Source organism: Chelonia mydas, chromosome 3 (genome assembly GCF_015237465.2).
Source record: "Chelonia mydas isolate rCheMyd1 chromosome 3, rCheMyd1.pri.v2, whole genome shotgun sequence".
Taxonomy (NCBI): domain Eukaryota; kingdom Metazoa; phylum Chordata; order Testudines; family Cheloniidae; genus Chelonia; species Chelonia mydas.
The window spans coordinates 89,943,143-89,964,131 of record NC_057851.1 but is presented as its reverse complement, the minus strand read 5'-3'; the positions used below and the strand labels follow the sequence as shown (position 1 = coordinate 89,964,131).

Here is a 20,989-nt window from a genome sequence, read left to right as displayed (position 1 = left end):
ACCCTTCTTGCCGGCTCCAATGGTCTGGACAAGCAGAACCCCTCTCACATTGGCCACCCTGCAAGACATTTTGCTCTTCCGAATCTAGAATCCCCTTCTCCACTGGGGTCCTCCATTTCCAGAGGGATAATATAATCTCTGAGAGAACTGACTGCTGGAAGAAGCTGATCACCCGGCCAATACACAGAATACACCTTCCCTTCAACAGCACCAATGGTATTGCCACTGGAACCAGAATCAGCCTTCTCCTCGTTGGGAGATTCTGAACCATCCGATGAAACATTCTTCCCTTACCCTACATGTCCTCTACTACCAAAAAGACCTGCACTGGTTTGAGACCAACCTCCGCCTCATCTATCTCGGAGCTGCTGGTACCTAATGCCATAGGGGCCCCCGGCGACCACCTATCGACCCCTCCAACTGGCCATATTGGAGGCCTTGGGAAGAGTACCCTCCTACAGAGTCGATCCAAATATGCCAGGGAGTCACTTCTTGTTTCCTCTCACACAAAAGGAATGCTCAGATCTGTCCCGAGGCCTGACAGAGGAGGAGGAACATAAAGCTCCAGATCCAGCGGTTTGGCCAGAACCTGCAAGACTGGCATTGTTATCCCCAGACAAAGTGGTGACTTCTACATCCCCACCTCACCCCCAAGCACTTCAGGAAATTCCAGGACCTTCTCTGCAGAGTTGCTGGAGAGCTTTAGATTCCTTTTAATGAGATCCAAGACTCCCAGCACAAACTTGTGGGCATCCCAGACCCAACAGAATAGCTCTCCCCATTAATGAAGCCATTCTGGAGCCTCTAGGTCAGTTTGGCACACACACACTCCACACACACACCTATGCTTCTAGCCGCAAAGGGGCAGAGAAATGTTATTACCTGTCAGCCAAGAGTGCAGAATTTTTGTTTTCTCACCTCGCTTGCAGTTCAGTGATGGTCTGTGCCACTTCTCTCTCCACCACTTTGGAGAAGAGGAAGAAGCCTGGACCAGTGTCTCCTTTTCGCTGTCCCCTCTGGCAAGAACCTCAAGGGCAGATAGTCCCTTTTTCCCCACTGGAAGAAACAGAGCAGTGGCTCCTGTTCTTCTTTTGTTGGAGAAACCTGTGGTGCATCAGGAACTCCTGTTAGTGCTTTGGCCTGAAGCCTATAATACAGGGAGCACTGCTGACCATTCTTGTCATGCACATGCACATTCCAAGGATGGCATTGTTATGAGTTGCAGACAGCAGCCTGATGCTGTTTACTTGTTAAAATAAATATGTTTTGCATGGGTGCAAGACAGTGAAAGTTCTGGGATGAGGAATGCAGTGATATTTTATTTATTTATGTATGTACTTAATAAATAAATAAATAGAATAAGTTTAATGGAATTCCATTGGGGTAACTGAATCCCAGCTGTCAACTCTCAGGTATGAGTTTATAAATCCTTTGAATGGGCGGTACACATTAAGTGAATTTCTAGTTCATAACTCTCTTCTTAAGGACAAGCTTGTGCCTTCTGGGAGTAAAAACACCAAAAAATGGAAAATAGATTCCTTTTAAAATAACAGTTTTCAGAATGATTCAAATGGGTTATTATTTCTGTGATTCATCCCACTTATATGAAATTTGTCTGCCATACTCACTGAGCTCATTCATTACTTAGCATAGCAAGCCCTGTATCACATCAGACACATTTTAGATGTCAAGGTTCTTGACATCCAGTAACTATTGATAACGGTAATAATACTGTACTTACTCATATATCACTACTTTCCCCCCTTGCATAGGTGCTCACAACCATTTTAAAGAAATTGTGACTAATAATTTTGTAAAACAAATACAAGAAAACTAGATAAACTATTTTAAAAGCCAAACAATTTGATGATATTTTAAAGGAATGTGGGGATTCAAAATTATTTAAAGCTGAAGGTGCCTGAAAAAGTAAAGTTATGAGATACCATTCTACAGTGCAGAATAAGCTAAGATGGATGGATGTCCAGGGGAGCAAGTTCTGCATTTTGTTGTTGGTACAGTAAAACCAAATCATCTGCAAAGCTATTGTGGGTAGTGTCAGAATGTAGATACCTGTCAGATTCACAGAGGAGTTCCCAAACATAGTTAGGTTTCTCCCCTGTTGTAAGAGTTTATAGACCACTAAAGACAATTTAAAGTCACTCTGTCACTTTATAGACAGCCATCAAAGAATGCAGGATGTGCGTAACGTTATCACAGCTACTCAGCAGGTGTACATTTGAACTCAGTATTTACTGCAAGGTGAAAACGCTGATGGAAGCCCTACTAAAAGGGAATTACAATATTCAAGCCTTGTCACCCTGAACTCATTTGTAGCTGTTGTGAAGCTGTTAAAAAATAAATACATGTGCATTCTGTGAAAAGTGAAAACATTTTCATGCCATCTTGGATCTGTAGCTTTGCATGGAAAGATTATAGTCAAAAACCAATTTCCAGTGGTTTTAACCTGGCTTGTGACTTCAGAACATATCCTTTCAATAAATGGGGAATATAAAGGAAGAGAACCCTTTCTCTTAATGATGAGCCCTTCATGGCAACCAGTCATCTTTGTTCACTGGATTGAAAATGAGGTTCTTGTGATGCAGGCAGAAATATCACCCATCTCTGCTTAAAACTTTCCAAGAAGCTACTCTGTTCTGGCAGGTGCTAGGCGTTTGTCCATGTGGTTTCTCTTTTGTTAGGAAAGGATATGTGGAAAATAAAATCATACGATGTGATTTATTTGCATGAATTATCACAGCTAAGAGCTGGAGACCTACAGGCTGAAGCACTGGCCAATAATAGAGTGTGTGTCTCTTTTGTTAGTGTGAATTTGAAACATAATGTATGATGAAACTTCAAATGACTTAGGAATGTCATTATTTGCATGAGGAAATAAATGATGTAAATTCCACCTGTTTACACTGTAGCAAGATACCCTGTTACTTTTCTTTTACCTTAAGAGTTCAATTATATTTCAGTAATATAATTTGGAGTAGAACTGCTAAGGGGTAAGTGGTTAGTGCCCTTCAAAGAATGATACACACAGTCCTCTTGTTGTTTAGGGGCAATATCATATTAAAAATAAGTGAGATTTCTTTACCTGTGGTATTAACAATACCATAGGTTATTCAAAGCAAAATTATATTAATGAAATTAACTTATCGTGATTTATGCTTTTAATTTGCATTTTGCATTTCTTGTCACACGCAAAATTACATTTAATAGATGTATTGTTGTCTAATCTTCAAGAGCAGTGTGTTTTGATGATAAAGATCAGGGGGTCTCAAACTTTCTTGAGTGTAAATAGTTTCTCCATGAGGAGGTTATCTCTTTGAAACTTCTTTTCTATTTAGAATTGCGTGGACCACCTCCTCTCCCAACTTTTCTGTTTTTCCATTGTGAGTACACAATATCCTCATGTTGTTTACAGTAACATTTGCTCCTCTATTGCTTGAAAGACCCCACTGCCACTTTCTCCTCACTAGCTAAGGAACTGTGCAAGGTGGGAGCTTAGGCCTCAAGTATAGTTCAGGACCTGAGCAAGACTGGAAATCCAGCCATACAGAGTTCATGAAGTTCCTAGAGCAGCAATCCCACAGCTCAGGACCCTCCATGTACACTGACCTCATCAGCCCCTGCTCCCAAAGCTTCCTTCTTTTTCTGCCTCCCAAAGCCTAGAATCCCCACAACAGACCTCTTCAGACCCTGTTCCCAACCGTTTCTCCGCTCAGAACCTTTTACCCATACACCTCCTCAGCCCTTGTTCCCTGAGCTTTACTCTCCCTCTATCTAGAGCTTTTCCTTCATCTTTTGGGGTGGGGAGCACCTACTGCTCCAAGGACTTGCCCTTCATGGATTCTGCTTCCCTCCTCTACCCATCCTTTAATACTCCTCAATCCTATAATCAAGCTGTCCTGCTCCTTTCCTCCCTCACTCCAGTTACCAGCTACATCTGTCTTCCTGGTGCCCTGCTCAAAATGCTGGACACAATTGTTTTTCTCACCTGCATTTCTCTTCAAAGACCTGATCTTCCTTCCCTGCTTTCATCCTTTGTCCACCATTTTAAGAACACTGATAAAGATAATTAAATGATGACCCAGTTGACACTGAGAGAAAAACCTCGTATAAGTCTTTAGTTAAAAAATACAGCCTTAATAGGATTTGTATTCAGTAGCTTGTGAATTATAAATTGGACACTTTGCCCATTAGGCTTCTTATTTTGGTTATTATCCATGTGAATTTGCAGGTTTTAAATTGATCACAGTGAGAATTTGCTATTGTCCCTTGAATGCAATAGAAACTCATTCAGATTTTCACAATAAAAGCAATCAGATATAAAGGCTTGTGACATTTATGTTCCCCAGTTCATGCCAAGACACTTTAGACACAAAAGCTATCTGAGTAATAGTAGAGTTTGGAGGAGAATTAGAAAGTAGTTTCTTTTATGGAGAGAGATTAATTTAACTTTAGGAGAGCTACAATGTTCTGGTTCAGACCAGTTTCAGAGAAACTGTACATATACAAATGCACTGCAGGAAATTAAGTACTAACCCACTTAACCAATAGAGCACATCATAGATGCATTATGTAATTGGAGTTCTAACTGACTGATCATACCCTTAGGGCAGTATACTCTTGCCTAGCAACTTCTGAAACTTAACTAACTATTTTCTCACAAGTTCTGTTGGAGGTAACGATTGCAATTCAAAAGTTAAATCAAGATACATTGGTTTATTACAGAATCAACTGAAATATATTTTACATTCTAGGTTGGAAGAAATGACATTCTCTATTTAACTACAAACTGTTAAGAAAAACCTGGGTGAAAGAAAAGAGGTCGCGATAATCCTTGAAATTCTATCTATAAAATAAACTCCATCCATGTGCCAAAATGAGACCATTTTCACAATACATAATGCAGATATTAAAACATGATTGTGGGTGTCTCTTGGCTCCTAGAGGTTGGCTCCCAATTGGTGGAGCCTGAATATGCCTCTGAGCTATGCTAGCCTCCTTGGGTTTCGTTCCTTCACTGTTTTATTTTTGGTGGGGGGGATATCCCCCAAACACCATCCATTTGTAGCATCAAAATGAGACGTCACTCGCAGCGAATTGTTCAGATCTGTCCTTCGTTACATGAGAAAGAAAAGTTTACAATGTTGACATATAATTATAATCTTTGGCCAAGTTAACACTTCAATGAGGTGAACTGGGGCAATTTACACCTCTCAGAGCCATTCACCTTTCCAGACCCTCTGCAGGCTCAAGTAGGCATCTCTACATCAGCTACACTTTGTTCACATTTTTGAGATTTTCTTTCCAGTTGGAGATTTACTTTAAAAAAAAAAAAAAAAAAAAAAAAAGTTGATATTCTGGAGAACAAAATAGTATCGTCAGAAAGGTGCTTGTCCAACATATGGACTCTTTCCAAGCACTGAGAGAAACTTCTCCCTGTGCTTCAATAAGGGTATTATATACAGGAATGCTGATTAGAGTCTGGTCTTTTTTTTTTTTCCCCCTGATCATGTGACATAGAATTGCAAAATGTTACACCCAAAAAAAAGTTACAGTGCAAGGCCCTGTGTCCATTGACTCCACTGATACTTCTTATGCATATCAGGTATATGAGACATGAGCAAGCCAGATGCTAGCTGCTTTTGCAGGATCAGATGAAGTGTTTTGGGGAATGAAGTTCCAGGGTTGAGTTTGGCACTAAACTTTATCTGCATGATTGAATGTGACTGGTGAAGAGACTGTGTGGATATAAAGTGGAGGCAGAGTACTGGGAGGCATAACCAAAGCACAGTGAAGACCCAATTGTTGTAAAGACTGTAGGTGAGAGTCAGGAATAAAACAAAAAATGTGGAAAAACATTACTGAAAAAGCCATTGAGACTGACTGAGTAACTATGTGAAGAGAGATAAGAGACAAAAGATCAGATTGAGAGACCAGGAGGAACCAGCAGAGATGGTGAAATGGATGAAATCCTAGCTCTGTTGAAGTCATTGGGAATTATGCCATTGACTTCAATGGAGTCAGGATTTCACCTTGATCTTTTATTTTGTTCTCCTGCAACAAAAATCTCAGATTTAAAATTTTTATTAAAGCTAATGTTAAAAGATTACATAATACACAGGTTAAGAAAAGAGTGTCTGTACATCTGGGTATAACTACATAACATCTAATCCTTAGTTGCCAACTTTAATTCCACCAAAGGACTTTGTAAAGCAAAATAACTAATTAACTTGTAAAGTGATACTTCTGCACTGTTCTGAAATGATCTTAAACCCTAGCCTTTGCAATATATTACAGCAAAGGGGAAAGAAACAACTACAAGTCCTATAATCCTGCCTCACATTAAATATTTAGAAACTATTAAAGTCAGCACATATTATTAGGAAAGACATTGACTGAGGATTTAATTATTTGGAGATAACAAGAGAATTTCCTTGTTAATTAATTTGGAAGAATTCTTAATGTTAATAGTTAAGTAGTGTAATCAGCTTTTCTGATTTATTCTGAATTGGTTAAATAAATCCCAGTGACAGGGAAACAATTTATAATGAGTAAACTGTTAAAATCCTGAGACTGGTTTAAAATAAATGATGTACAATGTAATAATTCTGTGAAAACCAAAAAGAAAATATTCTCACTCAGTTCAAAGCAATAAGGTTATTTGCAAGAGGTGTGTTTATTGTAGGATAATTTAAATTTGAATATTAAGATCTTAAGAAGTAAAAAATAAGAAAATTTGTAAAAGGTCATTTTCTTGCTAAAAGTAACAAGATAGCTTGTTGATTCCTAAAGATAAAAGTCACTTGCAATTGCTTGACTTTCTGAATTTCTGAAGAGTTACTTTTAAAACCTAGAAAGGGGATAATCAAGGCCCTGATCCTTTAGTAAGATGTGTCCAGGCTCAGATGCACTCCTGAAAAAAAACCAAATAGTCTTCAACAGGGCTCAACACACACATGCGCCTGTGCTCATTTAATGGCATGATCGGGGATTTAACTAGCCTCTAATAACTTTGATAAGATTGGTGATAGAGCTGGCTGGAAAACACAGTTTCACATCTTTGAAAATTTTAGATTGAAAAAAAAAAATTCTCCCAAATCAGAAACTAAAAAAACAAAACAAAAAACACCATTGCCAGCTTGATTCCCCCAGGGGAGCCTGGGGAGCTGGTTGCCCAGGCAGTTGGGAAGACCATGGAGCCAGCTGTCCAGGGATTCAGGCAGCCTGGGGAGCTGGCGACCCAGGTAGGAGGTCTCCTAGAGGGCTGGGGATCCAATGGAACTCGGTATCCCACCATGCTAGCTGCTGGGGATCTTAATAAACCATGACCCAGGCAGCTCAAGGAAGCTGGGAGCAGCACAGCACAGCAGTCTGCAAGCTAGTCAGCCAGGGAGATGGGCAGTTTAGCAGTCCATGAGCAGAGCGGGCTCGCAGGGTGCTAGATAAGCAGGCAGGCTGTTTCATCAGTAAACTTTCAACCAGTGGTAGTTGGTAATTTTTCTATAACATGACCTTATGTTTGAAATGGCAGTCAGTGTAACCACCTGTAAACAGCTGTTACAGCATCTCAATTTAGAACCCAATCTTTTAACAAATTGCACTTATGGGAAGAAATCATTCCCCCCTTTATTTTGCTCAGGTGTATGTATCCATTGTTCTTTTAATTGCTGCTTTGCTTAGATTTACTGTGTTGTGTGTCAGACTGGCTTTCTACTGTTTATCACTCTGCCTAAATCCCAAGAAATAATTTTTGTTTCCTGGTCTGAAGGTTTTCAGAGGATGCCATATTTAAAGGAAAAAAATCATAGAATTTTGAGTGTTGGGATTACACTGTAGGTGGCTAACCCTTACAGAGTTTCTGCTGTAAATATTTCATGTGGGGAACATTTATCCCTCTAATTCTTCAGTTTTTGAAGCCAAAGTTAGAATTGATTACTAGTGAAATATGGAAGTGCTGTCAGTTTGTGCTATTGCACTGTAGAAAAAGTGGCAAAACCGATGTAATTTACCATAACTTTTTGTAAAAAGTAAAGAGAAGCAGCATTTTACAGTTGAAAGAATCTAATCATAGATTGAGCACAATTAATCTTATTTTGTCATGACACAAATTGTCAGTTTTAATTTTAATGTGACTCTCTCCCCTTTGTATAGTAGAGAGAGGGAAATTGGCTTTAATAACAAGCCAAAAGGAACAGTAAAGAACAGTCTTTGGAACTGCCTTTCTTAGCATTAGGAAGAATTCTTACATAAATATCTGTGAACTATTGTACAGATTTGTTTTTAAAGCCAAAATTAATTCATAATGAAAGTTGAACCTGGTTATTATTGTAGTTAACATATACCAATATTCTATGGAAAAATCTATGTTAAAGGTACATTAAGTTGCAAATCAAACACAAAGAAGTTAGGAATGTGAGAATTAAGGTTTCACAGATTTCAAGCCCTAGTGTTAAAGCACAGACATGCTAGAGCTTCCCTATGAAAGGAATATAAGAATTCTTTTTAATGTGGGCAAGAACAATATATTTTTCCCTAATCTCGTTCTCAGAAATGACTGATTTTTTTTTCAAATTAATCATGGGGCACATACCCATCAGGTGAAATTTCAGCCCAAAAAGTTTGGCAAAGTTATTAGGAGCTGAAAACAGGGTTTTATAATAGCAAATGACAGTCCATCTTAACTCAGGCATTGCAGCCTGTGCCACCTCACATGCTTCATCTTGTTGTACTGTTAAGTGTTCCACAAACCAATATCAGTGCTGCCAACTCTCATAATTATAGCATAAGTCTGACAATATTTGGTGTTTTTCTTTAAACTCCCGGTCCTAGAATCACGCAGTTCTGTGATTTTCTTTCTCTCTTTTCTAGCCTTCATGGCTGTGCAAAAAGATTTGAAAATGTGATCCAACTGCATGTAAAAGACTCAGAAAAACACAGAAGGCAAATAAAAATAACCCCAAATAATAATAATAATTAATTAATATAAACCTCGTGAGTTTTAAGCCAACCTTATTATTCTTTGGGAAATGACTTTTGATTTTTGAATGTTGGGGTTTGTAGTGCTGCTGTAGATTAGAATATCTATTCAGTTCCTGTTCTTTAGGTAGGCATTTCAGGCCTACTGGACTACAGATACCTAACTGTGGTAGCAGTGTTGCTGCTGGGAAGGAGAGAGAGGTCATGTACTAATAACTTGTCAGAAATATACAAAGTGCAGCCACATGGAGCACTGATGAATGCCAATATCAAGGCACTTCCCCATTCTCAGTAGGAGGTGGCGTGGGAATTCTGGAGGTGAGACATGACCCAGAGTCCCCCATCAGATGTGGTGGGTATAAAGACCTGGGATAAAGCACAAAAAATCCTGCTTCCTATCTCCACAGTTGGATTAGTTACTTCCCCCATGTGATGGTGAACAGCCAGCCTGGGATATACATGATTGTTATTTATGGAGTGCTGAACAATCTTCTTTTCATGAGAGCATTTGAGGGCTGCTCAAACACTGGCTAAGATGATAGCAAAGAGATGGAGGAGTCAGCTGAGTTTCCTGTTCCTCTCTGAACAGTACTAGTGTCTACTCATTCCCTGTGAAGCTAAGGAGCAGTAGCCCTCAGGCCTATCTGTAGCTTGTAGCTTTTTTACTATTTATTTTAAAAAATGTTGCTATGATAAAGCTGATTTGTGTTATAAAAAACACAATGTGTGTTTCATTTTTATTTTAGATAGTGATCTCAACAAGCTGTTGGCATCCTTAAAAAATCCAGATAAACAGCTAGTATGGATTGAAAACTGTAGAAGACAGTTTTGCAAAATCATGAAAGCCAAACCTGATGTCATCAATGGAACCAGTGAGTATATATTTTTTTCCCATTAGGCACTGGTAAACAACTGTTTTTCACATTTTCACTGAGTACTGAATTGCTTTTACCGTATCTAATTATGCATTGACCCTGGTTATTTTTTTTCCCTTACTATCAGCAAATTACTGTTTCTCAAGGTTCAGCCAATACATTTTAGAAAAGGACCAAATGGATGAGAAAAGTTTCATTTCTTTTAACAACACTGTTTAGGAAGAACAGGGATTGGTATTTCGCTTGTGATCTCAGGTTAGCATTGTCATACATTAACATTCAGATATAAAGGCTACCACTTTGTCACAACTTAAAGTAGAACATCAGGGAAAGATGCTGCAGCACTGGAAATACTGGTGGACTAATGCACTCAGTACCATTTTTATTACTATTACACATAGCATTTTTGGTGTATCCCACAGATACCCAGAGGGAGTTGCTCTGTCTAATATAGAAGATGGCACTATTTTCAGCTGAGTAGATTTTCCAAAGGAGACCTTATCAGATTATGGATCAGATTTCATCTCCCCGTTATTTACTGAATTATGGAGAATATGTGGGGTAAATATGTGGATCTACTCCATATTACCCAGAGACAGATGGCTCAGTTGAAAGGTTTTATGGGACTCTAAAAACTCTGCTGGGAACAAATGCAACCAAGAGGGCAAGTGGCTGTTACTAGCTTAGCGGGAAGTACCCCAAGAGTCCACAAGGACTCCCATTTGATGTCCTGTGTGGGAGGAAGGTCAAAAGTCTCTTGGATTTCATCATAGACTTCTGGCAGTGGTGGTACTGAGGCTAAAGGGGGACCAGCTGCTGAATGTGTTCAGAGGTTTAAGAAGGATTTAAAGTCTGTGATGGAGATGATTAAAATGAACCTCACTAAAAGCCAAGCAGCACAGAAAGCATGGTGTATGACCACAGTGCATGTAAATGCTCATTTGATGTGGGGGACTTGGTACTGATGTTACTCACTGTTAAAAGGGCACAAAATGCAGAACTCATGAGAGGGACCTTATGAAATTTTGGAAAGGGTTAATGAGGTTACTTATGATGTGCAGAGGCCCCATAGCAAGGCTGCTTCAAAGGCTGTGCATATAAACGTGTTGAAAGCCTATCACAATAGACAAGCCATTGTCAATGTGATGTGCTGAGGAGGATTCTAAGATTGCACCTCTCATTGATTTGATGGCTAAATGCTACAGTGACATATCACTAGAGGGCAATGAGATATGTGAAGTGTTAACCCAGAAACTGCTGGTAAAGAATTGATAACTAGAAAATGCATATACTGGAGGTCTGTTTCTTTCCAGGCATTTAATTAGATTTGTATGGGTAGTCAAAATGTTAAAGCTCCATCTATTTAAAAAAAAAAAAGAAGTAGGGTCCTGATAAACCATTCTCTGTTGATGGGGATACATCAAACCATAGGTGCAGACTCCGTGGGTGCTCCAGGGCTGGAGCACCCATGGGGGAAAAATTAGTGGGTGCTCTGCACCCACCAGCAACCAAGCTCCCCCTGCCCCACCTCCTCTTCCCCCCCTGAGCTTGCCACGTCCCCACTCCTCCACCTACCTCCCAGAATTTCCTACCCAGCCGCCGCCAAACCGTTGTTTAGCAACGTTAGCATGCTCGGTGGGGCACGGGGAGCGGGAACATGGCGCGCTCAGGGAAGGAGGCCGGGAAGAGGTGGGGCTGGGGCGGGGATTAGGGGAAGGAGTTGGACTATTGGCAGGGAGGGGGCGGAGTTGGGGTGGGGACTTTGGAGAAGGGATTGGAATTTGTGCGGGGAAGGACTGGGAAGAGGCGGGGCAGGGCCAGGGCCTCATGGAAGGGGTGGAGTGGGGGCAGAGCCAGGGGCAGAGGCGGGGTCGAGCACCCACATGAAAGAGGGGAAATCGGCACCTATGCATCAACAAAAGGTAACAGTTCCAAACTGCTACCTGAGAACATCACTGTCCAAGAATATGACATGGAAATTGTGCCTATTAAGGGAAGAGAAAATATGGTGGCAGACACCCTGTTCAGATAAGGGAATTATGACTCAACACCTAAGGATCAGCCAGTGGCTGACCCTCCTGCATCATTGTAAGAAGGGAGGTATGACCATAAAAACCCTTCAGTGTCAACTAGAAAAGGATTCACTGTTGTGTAAGAACAGAAGAGTGGCTATACTGGGTCAGACCAATGGTCCATCTAGCCCGGTACCCTGTCTTGGAGCAGTGGCCAATGCCAAATGCGTCAGAGGGAATGTGACACTTTGTGCCTTGGGGGAACACCCTGCACTCCCATATTCATCCTTATAAAATGATTGTGTGATATCCAATGCAAAGTTTGTCATGTCAGATGTCTTCAGAAGGCTCATGATGCAGTGAGCATTGATGTTATAGGTTGTAATTTCATGTATATAGTTATGAGGCTGAAAATGTGTCCCCATGGCTTAAAAAAAGCCCAGGCAAAACTCTCCAGGAACAGAGGAGCAGTTCGCACCTCATCAGGGCATTTATGGGACAAACCCAGCCCAGCCTCACAGGAACAAAGGACACTGGCCTTGGCAGCAAAAAGGGATCTGTTGGACTCTCGAGTGAGTCACCCCCCTTCCCTTGGTCAGTCAGGGATTAGGATGAGTTAATGCTCACCTGACCCGGGGGGGGTGGGGGCGGGCAAAGCCAAGAGGGAAAAAACAAAATGATAAGAGGGAGAGACATTTGCCATGCTCTTCCACTCTCTTCCACCTCCATCTACAGACATCACCACTAAGTGACTGAAGTGCTGATCAAAGGGGAGAGCCTGGCTGAAGGGCAACCAGCCAGCCTGTGGTGAGAAGCTTCTAAATTTGTAAGGGCACTGAAAGTGTTAAAATCAGCTTAGAATGCGTTTTGCTTTTATTTCATTTGACCAAATCTAACTTGTTGTGCTTTGACTTATAATCACTTAAAATCTATTTTTGTAGTTAACAGATTTGTTTGTTTGTTCTACCTGAAGCAGTGTGTTTGGTTTGAAGTGTGTCAGACTCCCCTTGGGATAACAAGTCTGGTACATATCAATTTCTTTGTTAAATTGATGAACTCATATAAGCTTGCAGCATCCAGCGGGCATAACTGGACATTGAAAGACGAAGGTTCCTAGGGTTGTGTCTGGGACCAGAGATATTGGCTAGTGTCATTCGGTTGTACAATGCAAGGAGCAGCTTACATGCTAGAGGCTGTGCATGAACAGCCCAGAAGTGGGGATTCTCACAGCAGAGCTGGGTAAGGCTGGCTCCCAGAGTTGGGGATTGGAGTGACCTAGCAGATCACCAGTCCAGATAACACTAGGGGAATGTCACAGGGACTTAACAGAACAGGGCAATTATCAAATGAACTATCCTTTTATCCAGTCTCAGCATCTGGCAGTCAGAGGTTTAGGGACACCTAGAGCATGGGGTTGCATTCTTGACCATCTTGGCTAATAGCCATTGATGGACCTATCCTCCGTGCACTTATCTGATTCTTTTTTTAACCCAGTTATACTTTTGGCCTTCACAACATCCAGTGGCAATGAATTCCACAGATAGACTGTTTGAAGAAGTATTTCCTTTTGTTTGTTGTAAACCTGCTGCCTATTAATTTCATCAGGTGACCCCTGATTCTTGTGTTATGTGAAGTGGTAAATAACATTTCCTTATTCACTTTCTCCACACCATTCATGATTTTATAGACCTCTATCATATCCCGCTCAGTTGTCTCTTTTCCAAGCTGAGCAGTCCCAGTCTTTTTTTTGGTCACATGGAATCTGTTCCATAGCCCTAATCATTTTTATTGCCCTTCTCTGTACCTTTTCCAATTCTAATATAACTTTTCTGAGATGGGGCGACCACAAATTATATGCAGTAATCAAGGTGTAGGAGTACCTTTGGATTTATTTAGTGGCATTATGATATTTATTGTCTTATTATCTATCCTGTTCTTAATGGTTCCCAACATAGTTAGCTTTTTGACTGCAGCTGCATATTGTGTGGATGGTGTCAGAGAACTATCCACAATGTCTCGAAGATCTCTTTATTGAATGATAAGAGCTAATTTAGACTCCATAATTTTGTATGTGTAGTTGGGATTATGTTTTCCAAAGTGCACTGCTTTGCATTCATCAACATTGAATTGGATCTGCCATTTTCTTGCCCAGTCTCCCAGTTTTGTGAGATCCTCTTCACAGTCTTCTTTGGACTTAACTATCTTGAGTAGTTTTGTGTGGTCTGTAAACTTTGCCATCTCACTGTTGACCCCTTTTTTCCAGAACAGCACTGGTCCTAGTACAGATCCCTGAGGGACCTGACTGTTTCTCTCTCTACATTGTGAAAAGTTATCATTTATTCCTACCCTTTCTTTTCTGTCTTTTAACCTGTTACTGATCCATGAGAGGACCTTTCCTCTTATCTTCTGGCTTCTTACTTTGCTAAAGAGCCTTTGGTGAGGGACCTTGTCAAAGGCTTCCTGAAAATCCATTACCCTATATCCACTGGATCACCCTTGTCTACGTGTTTGTTGGCCCCCTCCAAGAATTCTAATAGAGTTGTGAGGCATGATTTCCCTTTACAAAAGCCATGTTGACTCTTCCCAAGCAAGTTGTGGTCATCTGTGTGTCTGATAATTTTGTTCTTGACTGTAGTTTCAATCAATTTGCCTGGTACTGAGGTTAGGTTTACCAGCCTGTAATTCCCAAGATTGCCTCTGGAGACATTTTTAAAAATTGGTGGTGTTAGCTATCCTCCAGTCATCTGGTGCAGAGGCTGAATTAAGTGATAGATTACATAGCACACTTAGTAGGTCAACAACTCCTAACATCAACAGCAACTCCTAATGGGCCTGACAAATTCACTGTACCTGACATACCACTTCCATGGTATTTGCCCATAAATGATGTTGTCAGACTCCTTAGGTCTTGAACCCAGGCGTACAAGGTTACTGAGTAAGAGCCTTACCCTCTGTGCCATAACATTGCAAGGTCAGATGAGGGAACTGCAACTGAGACCTCACTACCAGAGGCTGCACCTGCTGAATCAGTGGGATCGAGTGACTAGAAGCAGACTGCTTGGACCCCACTTGGCATAAATCTTCTTATTCCTATCCCACCCTTTGTCTGATCAACTAGTTGCTAGGTCTCTTACCACTGAGCTCTCTGAGACCAAGTTCTTGCTTCTTGGCTTTGCTTCTACTCCTTGTTCCTTTCACCACCCCTCATCTCCTCTCCTACCATGCCCTGCTCTTTGTTTCTTTCCTTGACCCCTGCAGCTGTCTCCATCCTTGACCTTTGATGTGACTTTTGAGTCTGACTACAGCTTAATCCTTAGCATGACTCTGGCTCTGACACTTGGTGTGGCTTCTGACTCTGGTTTTCAATTTGGTGCGACTCCCAACCATGACCCTGATTCTACTCTAGGCTCTGACCGCTTGGTCAGACTGCCCTGTTACAAAAAGAAAAGGAGGACTTGTGGCACCTTAGAAACTAACAAATTTATTTGAACATAAGCTTTCGTGAGCTACAGCTCACTATTACAGGCTCTGTCATGTGAAGTCTCTAATAAAAGCTTTTGTCATACTGATCCTCATAATCGTAACAAGCTGCATGTACAAATAATATTTAAGGAGTTGTGTATATGTACTAAAAAATGATTTAAAGTCTATCACCAACCAAAGAGAAAAATAGCTTTCTTCCAGAAAGGAGGTAAGATGTGTATCTGTCAAAATGTAAATTAAGCATTGTAAGCCAGCACAGTGAAGCCCCATTTACATGGGAAGTCAACAGGAGTGTGGGAAGTCAATAGGGAGACAAGACGCATGAAATTGAACAAAACGGGGTTGCCCTGTCTCATGAGGCAGACAGTGAACTTTGGGGAATTTAAGAGGAAGACAAAAAAGCACCTTGTTCTGCACTAAGTAAGTAAATGGATAACAGGTTTACATTTACGAAAAGGGCATGCCAACCAGCCCTGCTTGAAAATGCTGCAAGCTAACCATCTGTCTAAAGTAGCTTAAGTTTATTATCTAAGAATCTTATGATTTTGTTTTATATGCAACCCTTCTGTTTCTATTATCCTTACTCACTATCTCTTAAATCTTAATCTTTGATAATAAACTTATGATTGTTTTCACTATAACTATAACTCAATGCTCTGGTATTATACAAAGAGCTGATCCTAGGTTGATTCGTTCAAGCTGGTAAGTACACTGTTCCTTTGGGAACAGCAAACCTGCTTTTACTATGTGTGATCAGTGCATAATGGGCTGAACACTACAGGGGGAATGCTCCACAGGGACTAGGGAACTGGGGTGCACCGTTTGTTAACTTGCAAGGCAAAGTAAGGGCTAGCATAGCTCAGAGGAGATTGTTTGGGTAACAGACCTCAGGGAGCAAACACTCAGTTAAGCACCATCAAATCTCTTGGTCTGGAGGCAGGGAGGTAACAAGGTGATTCTCAGTTCTGGGCGCCCTGAGAACCATCAGATTTACCCCTGCAGGTGACCGACTGAACCCCTGAAGCATAAGATTTTAGAAACATCTGACATGAACCGGAAGGGACTCCCAGGACTGCTGAGCCCTTCCCTCACCATTACAAGCAACATGGTTATATGATTGCACTCATAAATTTGTTCAGTTCTCTCTTTAAAAAATTAAGTTGTTTGCCCCCACGACTCCTTGTTCTTGTGCCAGAATTGTCCTTTAGATTAAATACCTCTCTCTTGATCCTCCCTGATGTTTATCAGCCTGATGTATTTATAGAGAGCAAGCATATCCCCTCTCTGCCTTCGTTTTCCTAAGCCAAAACAACCTCTTTTTAGTGTAATAAAATAAATCCTCCTGATCATCCTCTTCTCTGCAGTTATCCAATTTGAATTAATCTTTTTTGAACGTGGATGACCAGAATTGTACACAGTATTCCAGATGAGGTTTTACCAGTGCCTTGTACTATGGCATTAATACTACTTTGTCTCTACAGGAAATGCCTCACCTGATATATCCTAGGATTACATTTGCCTTTTTCGCAGCCACATTACAGTAGCTCATAGTCATGCTGTGATCAACCGACACAGCCAGGTCTCTATCCTCCTCAGTAACTTCCATCTGATGAGCCCCTGTCTTATAGCAGAAATTCGTATTATGAGATCCTTAGCGGATGACCTTGCACTACTATTAAATTTCATCCCCTTTTCATTACTTCAGTCTTCAAGGTCATTCAGTTCTTCCTGTGCTTTGGTACCTGTGTTTTCAGTGCTCTGTTGCATCTATACCCGTCTTAATCATCTTCTTCCTCCAGTTTTGTTAACTCCGATACCTTCCTCGGTGCACTAGCTGTGATCATTTTCAGTGTTGGGACCAGGCTCTTTTTTCTGACTCTTTATGATGTTTTGATACCAGTGTTTCAAGGAGTTCCCACATCTGTCTTGCACTTCTGATATGAGTGTTTTCCAGTGCCTGTGTGAAGAACATGGGTTTATAATTTCTAATAATTTTATGAATATGTGATCTAATTATTAAGGTAATCACGCATAATATAGTGAGACGAGGACTCACCGGTGCGGCGCCTCCTGCTGGTCATCTGGGAATTAGCTCTTTTCCAGCGTACGGAGCGCCCTCTGCTGGGCGGTGTCTCACCTGCTGCTGGCCCCGTGTCCCTCCCAGACCCCAGTGCCCTTTACGTCAGTGTTCTGCCCCAGCAGTACCCCCACACGATCTGGGTCTCCCCTCCCAGGGAACCTCCCAACCTTCTAAACCCACCTTGCTTCAGTGGCTCCTGCCAGTCATCATCTAGCCCCCGCTCACTGGGGCAGACTGCAGTCTATAATGGCCGTTCATCATTGGCAAGGGGTTAGGACCTGCTGCCTTTGCCTGTCCCAGTCTGTACCTCTGTTGACCCAGTACCTTTGATAGGCCTTCAACAAGGCCTGCAGCCTGGGAGTTTACCAGGCTGGAGCTCCCCAGCTCCTTTGCCCTTCCCCAGCACTGCTACACTTCAGGTACCTTGTTCCCAGGCAGCTAGCTCTTCCCACTCCAGGGCTAGAGTGAGACTCCTCCAGCTTCTGGCCCACAGCCCTCTTATCAGGGCCAGCTGGGCCTTAATTAAGCTGGCCACAGCTGTAGCTGCTTCCCCAATCAGCCTAGCTTGACTGCTTTTAACCTCTGTTTTACTGGAGTGGGGCAGGTGCCCCACTACAATAGCCATTTTAGGTTATTGAAATGTGTGAATGAACTGGTTCAGTTTAATAAGGGACTGTTAGGAAAGAAGCAGGAAATTAAACAATTGTCAGTGATAATCCATTTCTAGATAAAGAACTTCAAGGAAGCTGAGGAAACAATATCCCAGTCCAGATATAGGAGTGGCTTAGCTAATTGGAACTTACAAAACTTGCAAGGAAAGAATAAGGCTTAGGTAAGACCCAGGTTTGTGGTTCCTTTGGGTGATGAAACAAGTTTTGTTTGTTTGTTTGAATCTATTTTGAGTCACTTTAATCAGCTGCTGGTCACCAAAAGGGAAATCTTGTGGGGAACCAAGGTCAAATGTACCTGCCAGAGGAGCCGCATTTGGGAAACTGGGAGATGCAACTGAGAGATCCGGTCTAAGAGTGGCTTCGACCCTTAAAAGAGGTGAAGGAAGCCAAGCCTGTCACCTGGCAAGTGCATCTGAGAAGAGATCTAAAGTGCAGCTCATCCTGTAACTGTGATAGCCTGCCTTAGTGCCTTTGGTGCCTGTGTTTGGCAGTAGACTATGCCAATGACTGACCACAAAATCAGTTACATTATCATCTGGGAATTGACCACAAAGTCAAAGGATGCCAGGTTCGCTTCCAGATGTGATCCTGAGCTTCATGGAAGAATGATAAATGTCTCCAATCCCTTTTCAGGACACCCCAAGCAGTTTCCACTATGTCCAGCATGAAGCTGCCCCAGAATATTTTGAAGGATAAATCCTTGAAACAGAAGTAGGAGTCAGCCCCGACACCTGATCACCTGTAAGTCAGTGTCACCACCAAACCCCACTTTCCCTCTGGGAATAGTAATGGAGCAGCTTTGTCATGGAAATGTTCCACACTTCCTTGTTTGAAGTCAAGGTCTTTGTCAAATGTAAGCTGCTCAACACACTGAGCGCTAATATTTGGAAGTTGATGGTAATGGTGTTCCTATTGTTCATTCATATTCTTGGGTTGGAGACAGTGATTCCAGATGCAATATGTGCTCATCAATTTAGCTAAGTCACACTAGGCTACAAATTCTTCAAGCTTCAGCATTGAGGTGTTCCTCTGGCCATAAATTAGCATTTGCTATTGAAAAAAATACGTCCACCCTGACCAGGTCATTGGCTGTCTCTCCTACCTTCAGCACAAAAGGTTGTTGTTGGAAATAATGATGGCTGGAGAGAAGGCAGGCTGTTCTCATGGTGGTGCACCCAAAACTGTGACCTTCCGCATTGGGATTTTTTTGGTGTCATTTTTACCAAGCCATGGTTGCAGTCCACAAAGCTGTAGATTGCCAGGGCTTGTTAGACAATGGCCTGGTGAAGCTATGGAAGAAAGCCTCTAACCTGATGAAATCTCTCTCCACCATGGAAATATTAGGAACTCAGAAGGCTGATGAATGAGAGTTGATGGGAATGTAAACATCAGTGTTGGTAATGCACAAAAAGGAGTGGAATCCACCTCATTCTGTCTTAACTGAGTTGCCTCTTTAGTGCTGATGAGATTAAAGAGGAGTATAAACATTTTTGCCACTAAAGTAGGAAGAGATACAACTCACAGAGGAACAGAACTGTTGAGTAAAAAGGTGGCATTTTCAGAAACTCACTTTTCAAAGTATGTCATACTTTAGAAAGGTGGTCAATATAACTAACAAACATAAGAAAGCTTAGAGGAAACCCGATATGTGTTCCCTTTACAGAGAGACTGCAACCCAGGGTACCAGAATTTCACCTTTACTTATAAGGTAAAGTAATCTAGGGGCTTTAGTGCCAAAGTAACAGAAAACTTAGTAAGTAATCTGTAAAGGAAGAGATTCAGTGTAAAGATTATGAAATAAGGAACTTTCCAGTATTAGTTTGTGTTAATGTGGCTCAAGTCAGCAATGATCAAAAGTTGCTAAATTCTCAGGGCTTTTCATTCTCATAAACTCTGTATAATGAGTTTATAGTTTTTGATGACTGTAGTTCACTGAGAGTCAGGGTTTTTCTTTCCCAAGCACTCCGTAGAAAGGATAAACAAATGGAGGTCCACAACTCAAACCAGTAAGTGTATTTTATATGAATTTCTGTCAGTATAATAAAGATAAATTGAAATCTAATACATTTTAAAATAGATTTTTTTTCTAGCATAAAAATATGCTGACTTTTTCACACCTACTTTCTTGCATCTCTCACATTGACCTCCCAACCTTCTAAGCAGTTTTTCTTAAAAGTTGGAATAAAATTGGAATGTGTGCGTAATCAGTTTATTTGTACGCAGCATTTTTACTAGTTTGCTCTCTTTGCTTGGGCTATATGAAATTAGTGTTGAAAACTGTCAGTGTATCCTACTGAGTATAAAAAGAAACAGGCAATTTTGAAGAAAAACAATTTTAATCTGAAAACAGAACACTTGATGTTTAAAACAGTGAGCTTCCAAAGGAAAGAACAGAGATTTATTCTTTTGTGCTTTGTATTGCCATATCCAATGTCAAAAGCTGATGTGCATTATTTTCCATAACATCATTGAAAAGATATCAAAAGTGACAACTGAGAATTTAAAGCAAATATTGTATTTTGTTAACATGAATCCAAAAGATGTATACTGAATAAATATATTTGCATTGAACAGCATGGGGAATAGCTAAGCAAGAAAGTACCCATGAAAGCATGTTTGTATATCACATGGATTCTGGAAAAGCATAAAGAAGTGTTATGGTACAGGAAGAGAGCATTACGGCCATGGAAACTGAATGACCTGAAAAGCAATTTAATTATTCCCAAAAATACTACCACAAAATAATACTTTAACTGAAGAAGGTACTGCTAACCCCAAGGTGCTAAAAGCTCTCGTTCAATTGCAGTAGATCTGAATGGGGTTATTTCAGAAACAGCAAAATTCCGGCTAACTGTGTTGGTTTGGGAACGCTTGGTT

The 20,989-nt window shown here is 41.1% G+C and overlaps 1 protein-coding gene across 6 annotated transcripts in view; it reads left to right on the top strand.

Annotated features, from left to right (window-relative positions):
• TBC1D32 (TBC1 domain family member 32) overlaps positions 1-20,989 on the top strand; it is a 170,165-nt gene that overhangs the window by 91,040 nt on the left and 58,136 nt on the right. For all 6 annotated transcript variants that reach the window (XM_043542858.1, XM_043542859.1, XM_043542856.1 and 3 more), the window contains one exon: positions 9,738-9,863. In XM_043542858.1, coding sequence (XP_043398793.1) covers positions 9,738-9,863 — 126 coding nt within the window. The remainder of the gene's footprint in view (positions 1-9,737; positions 9,864-20,989) is intronic.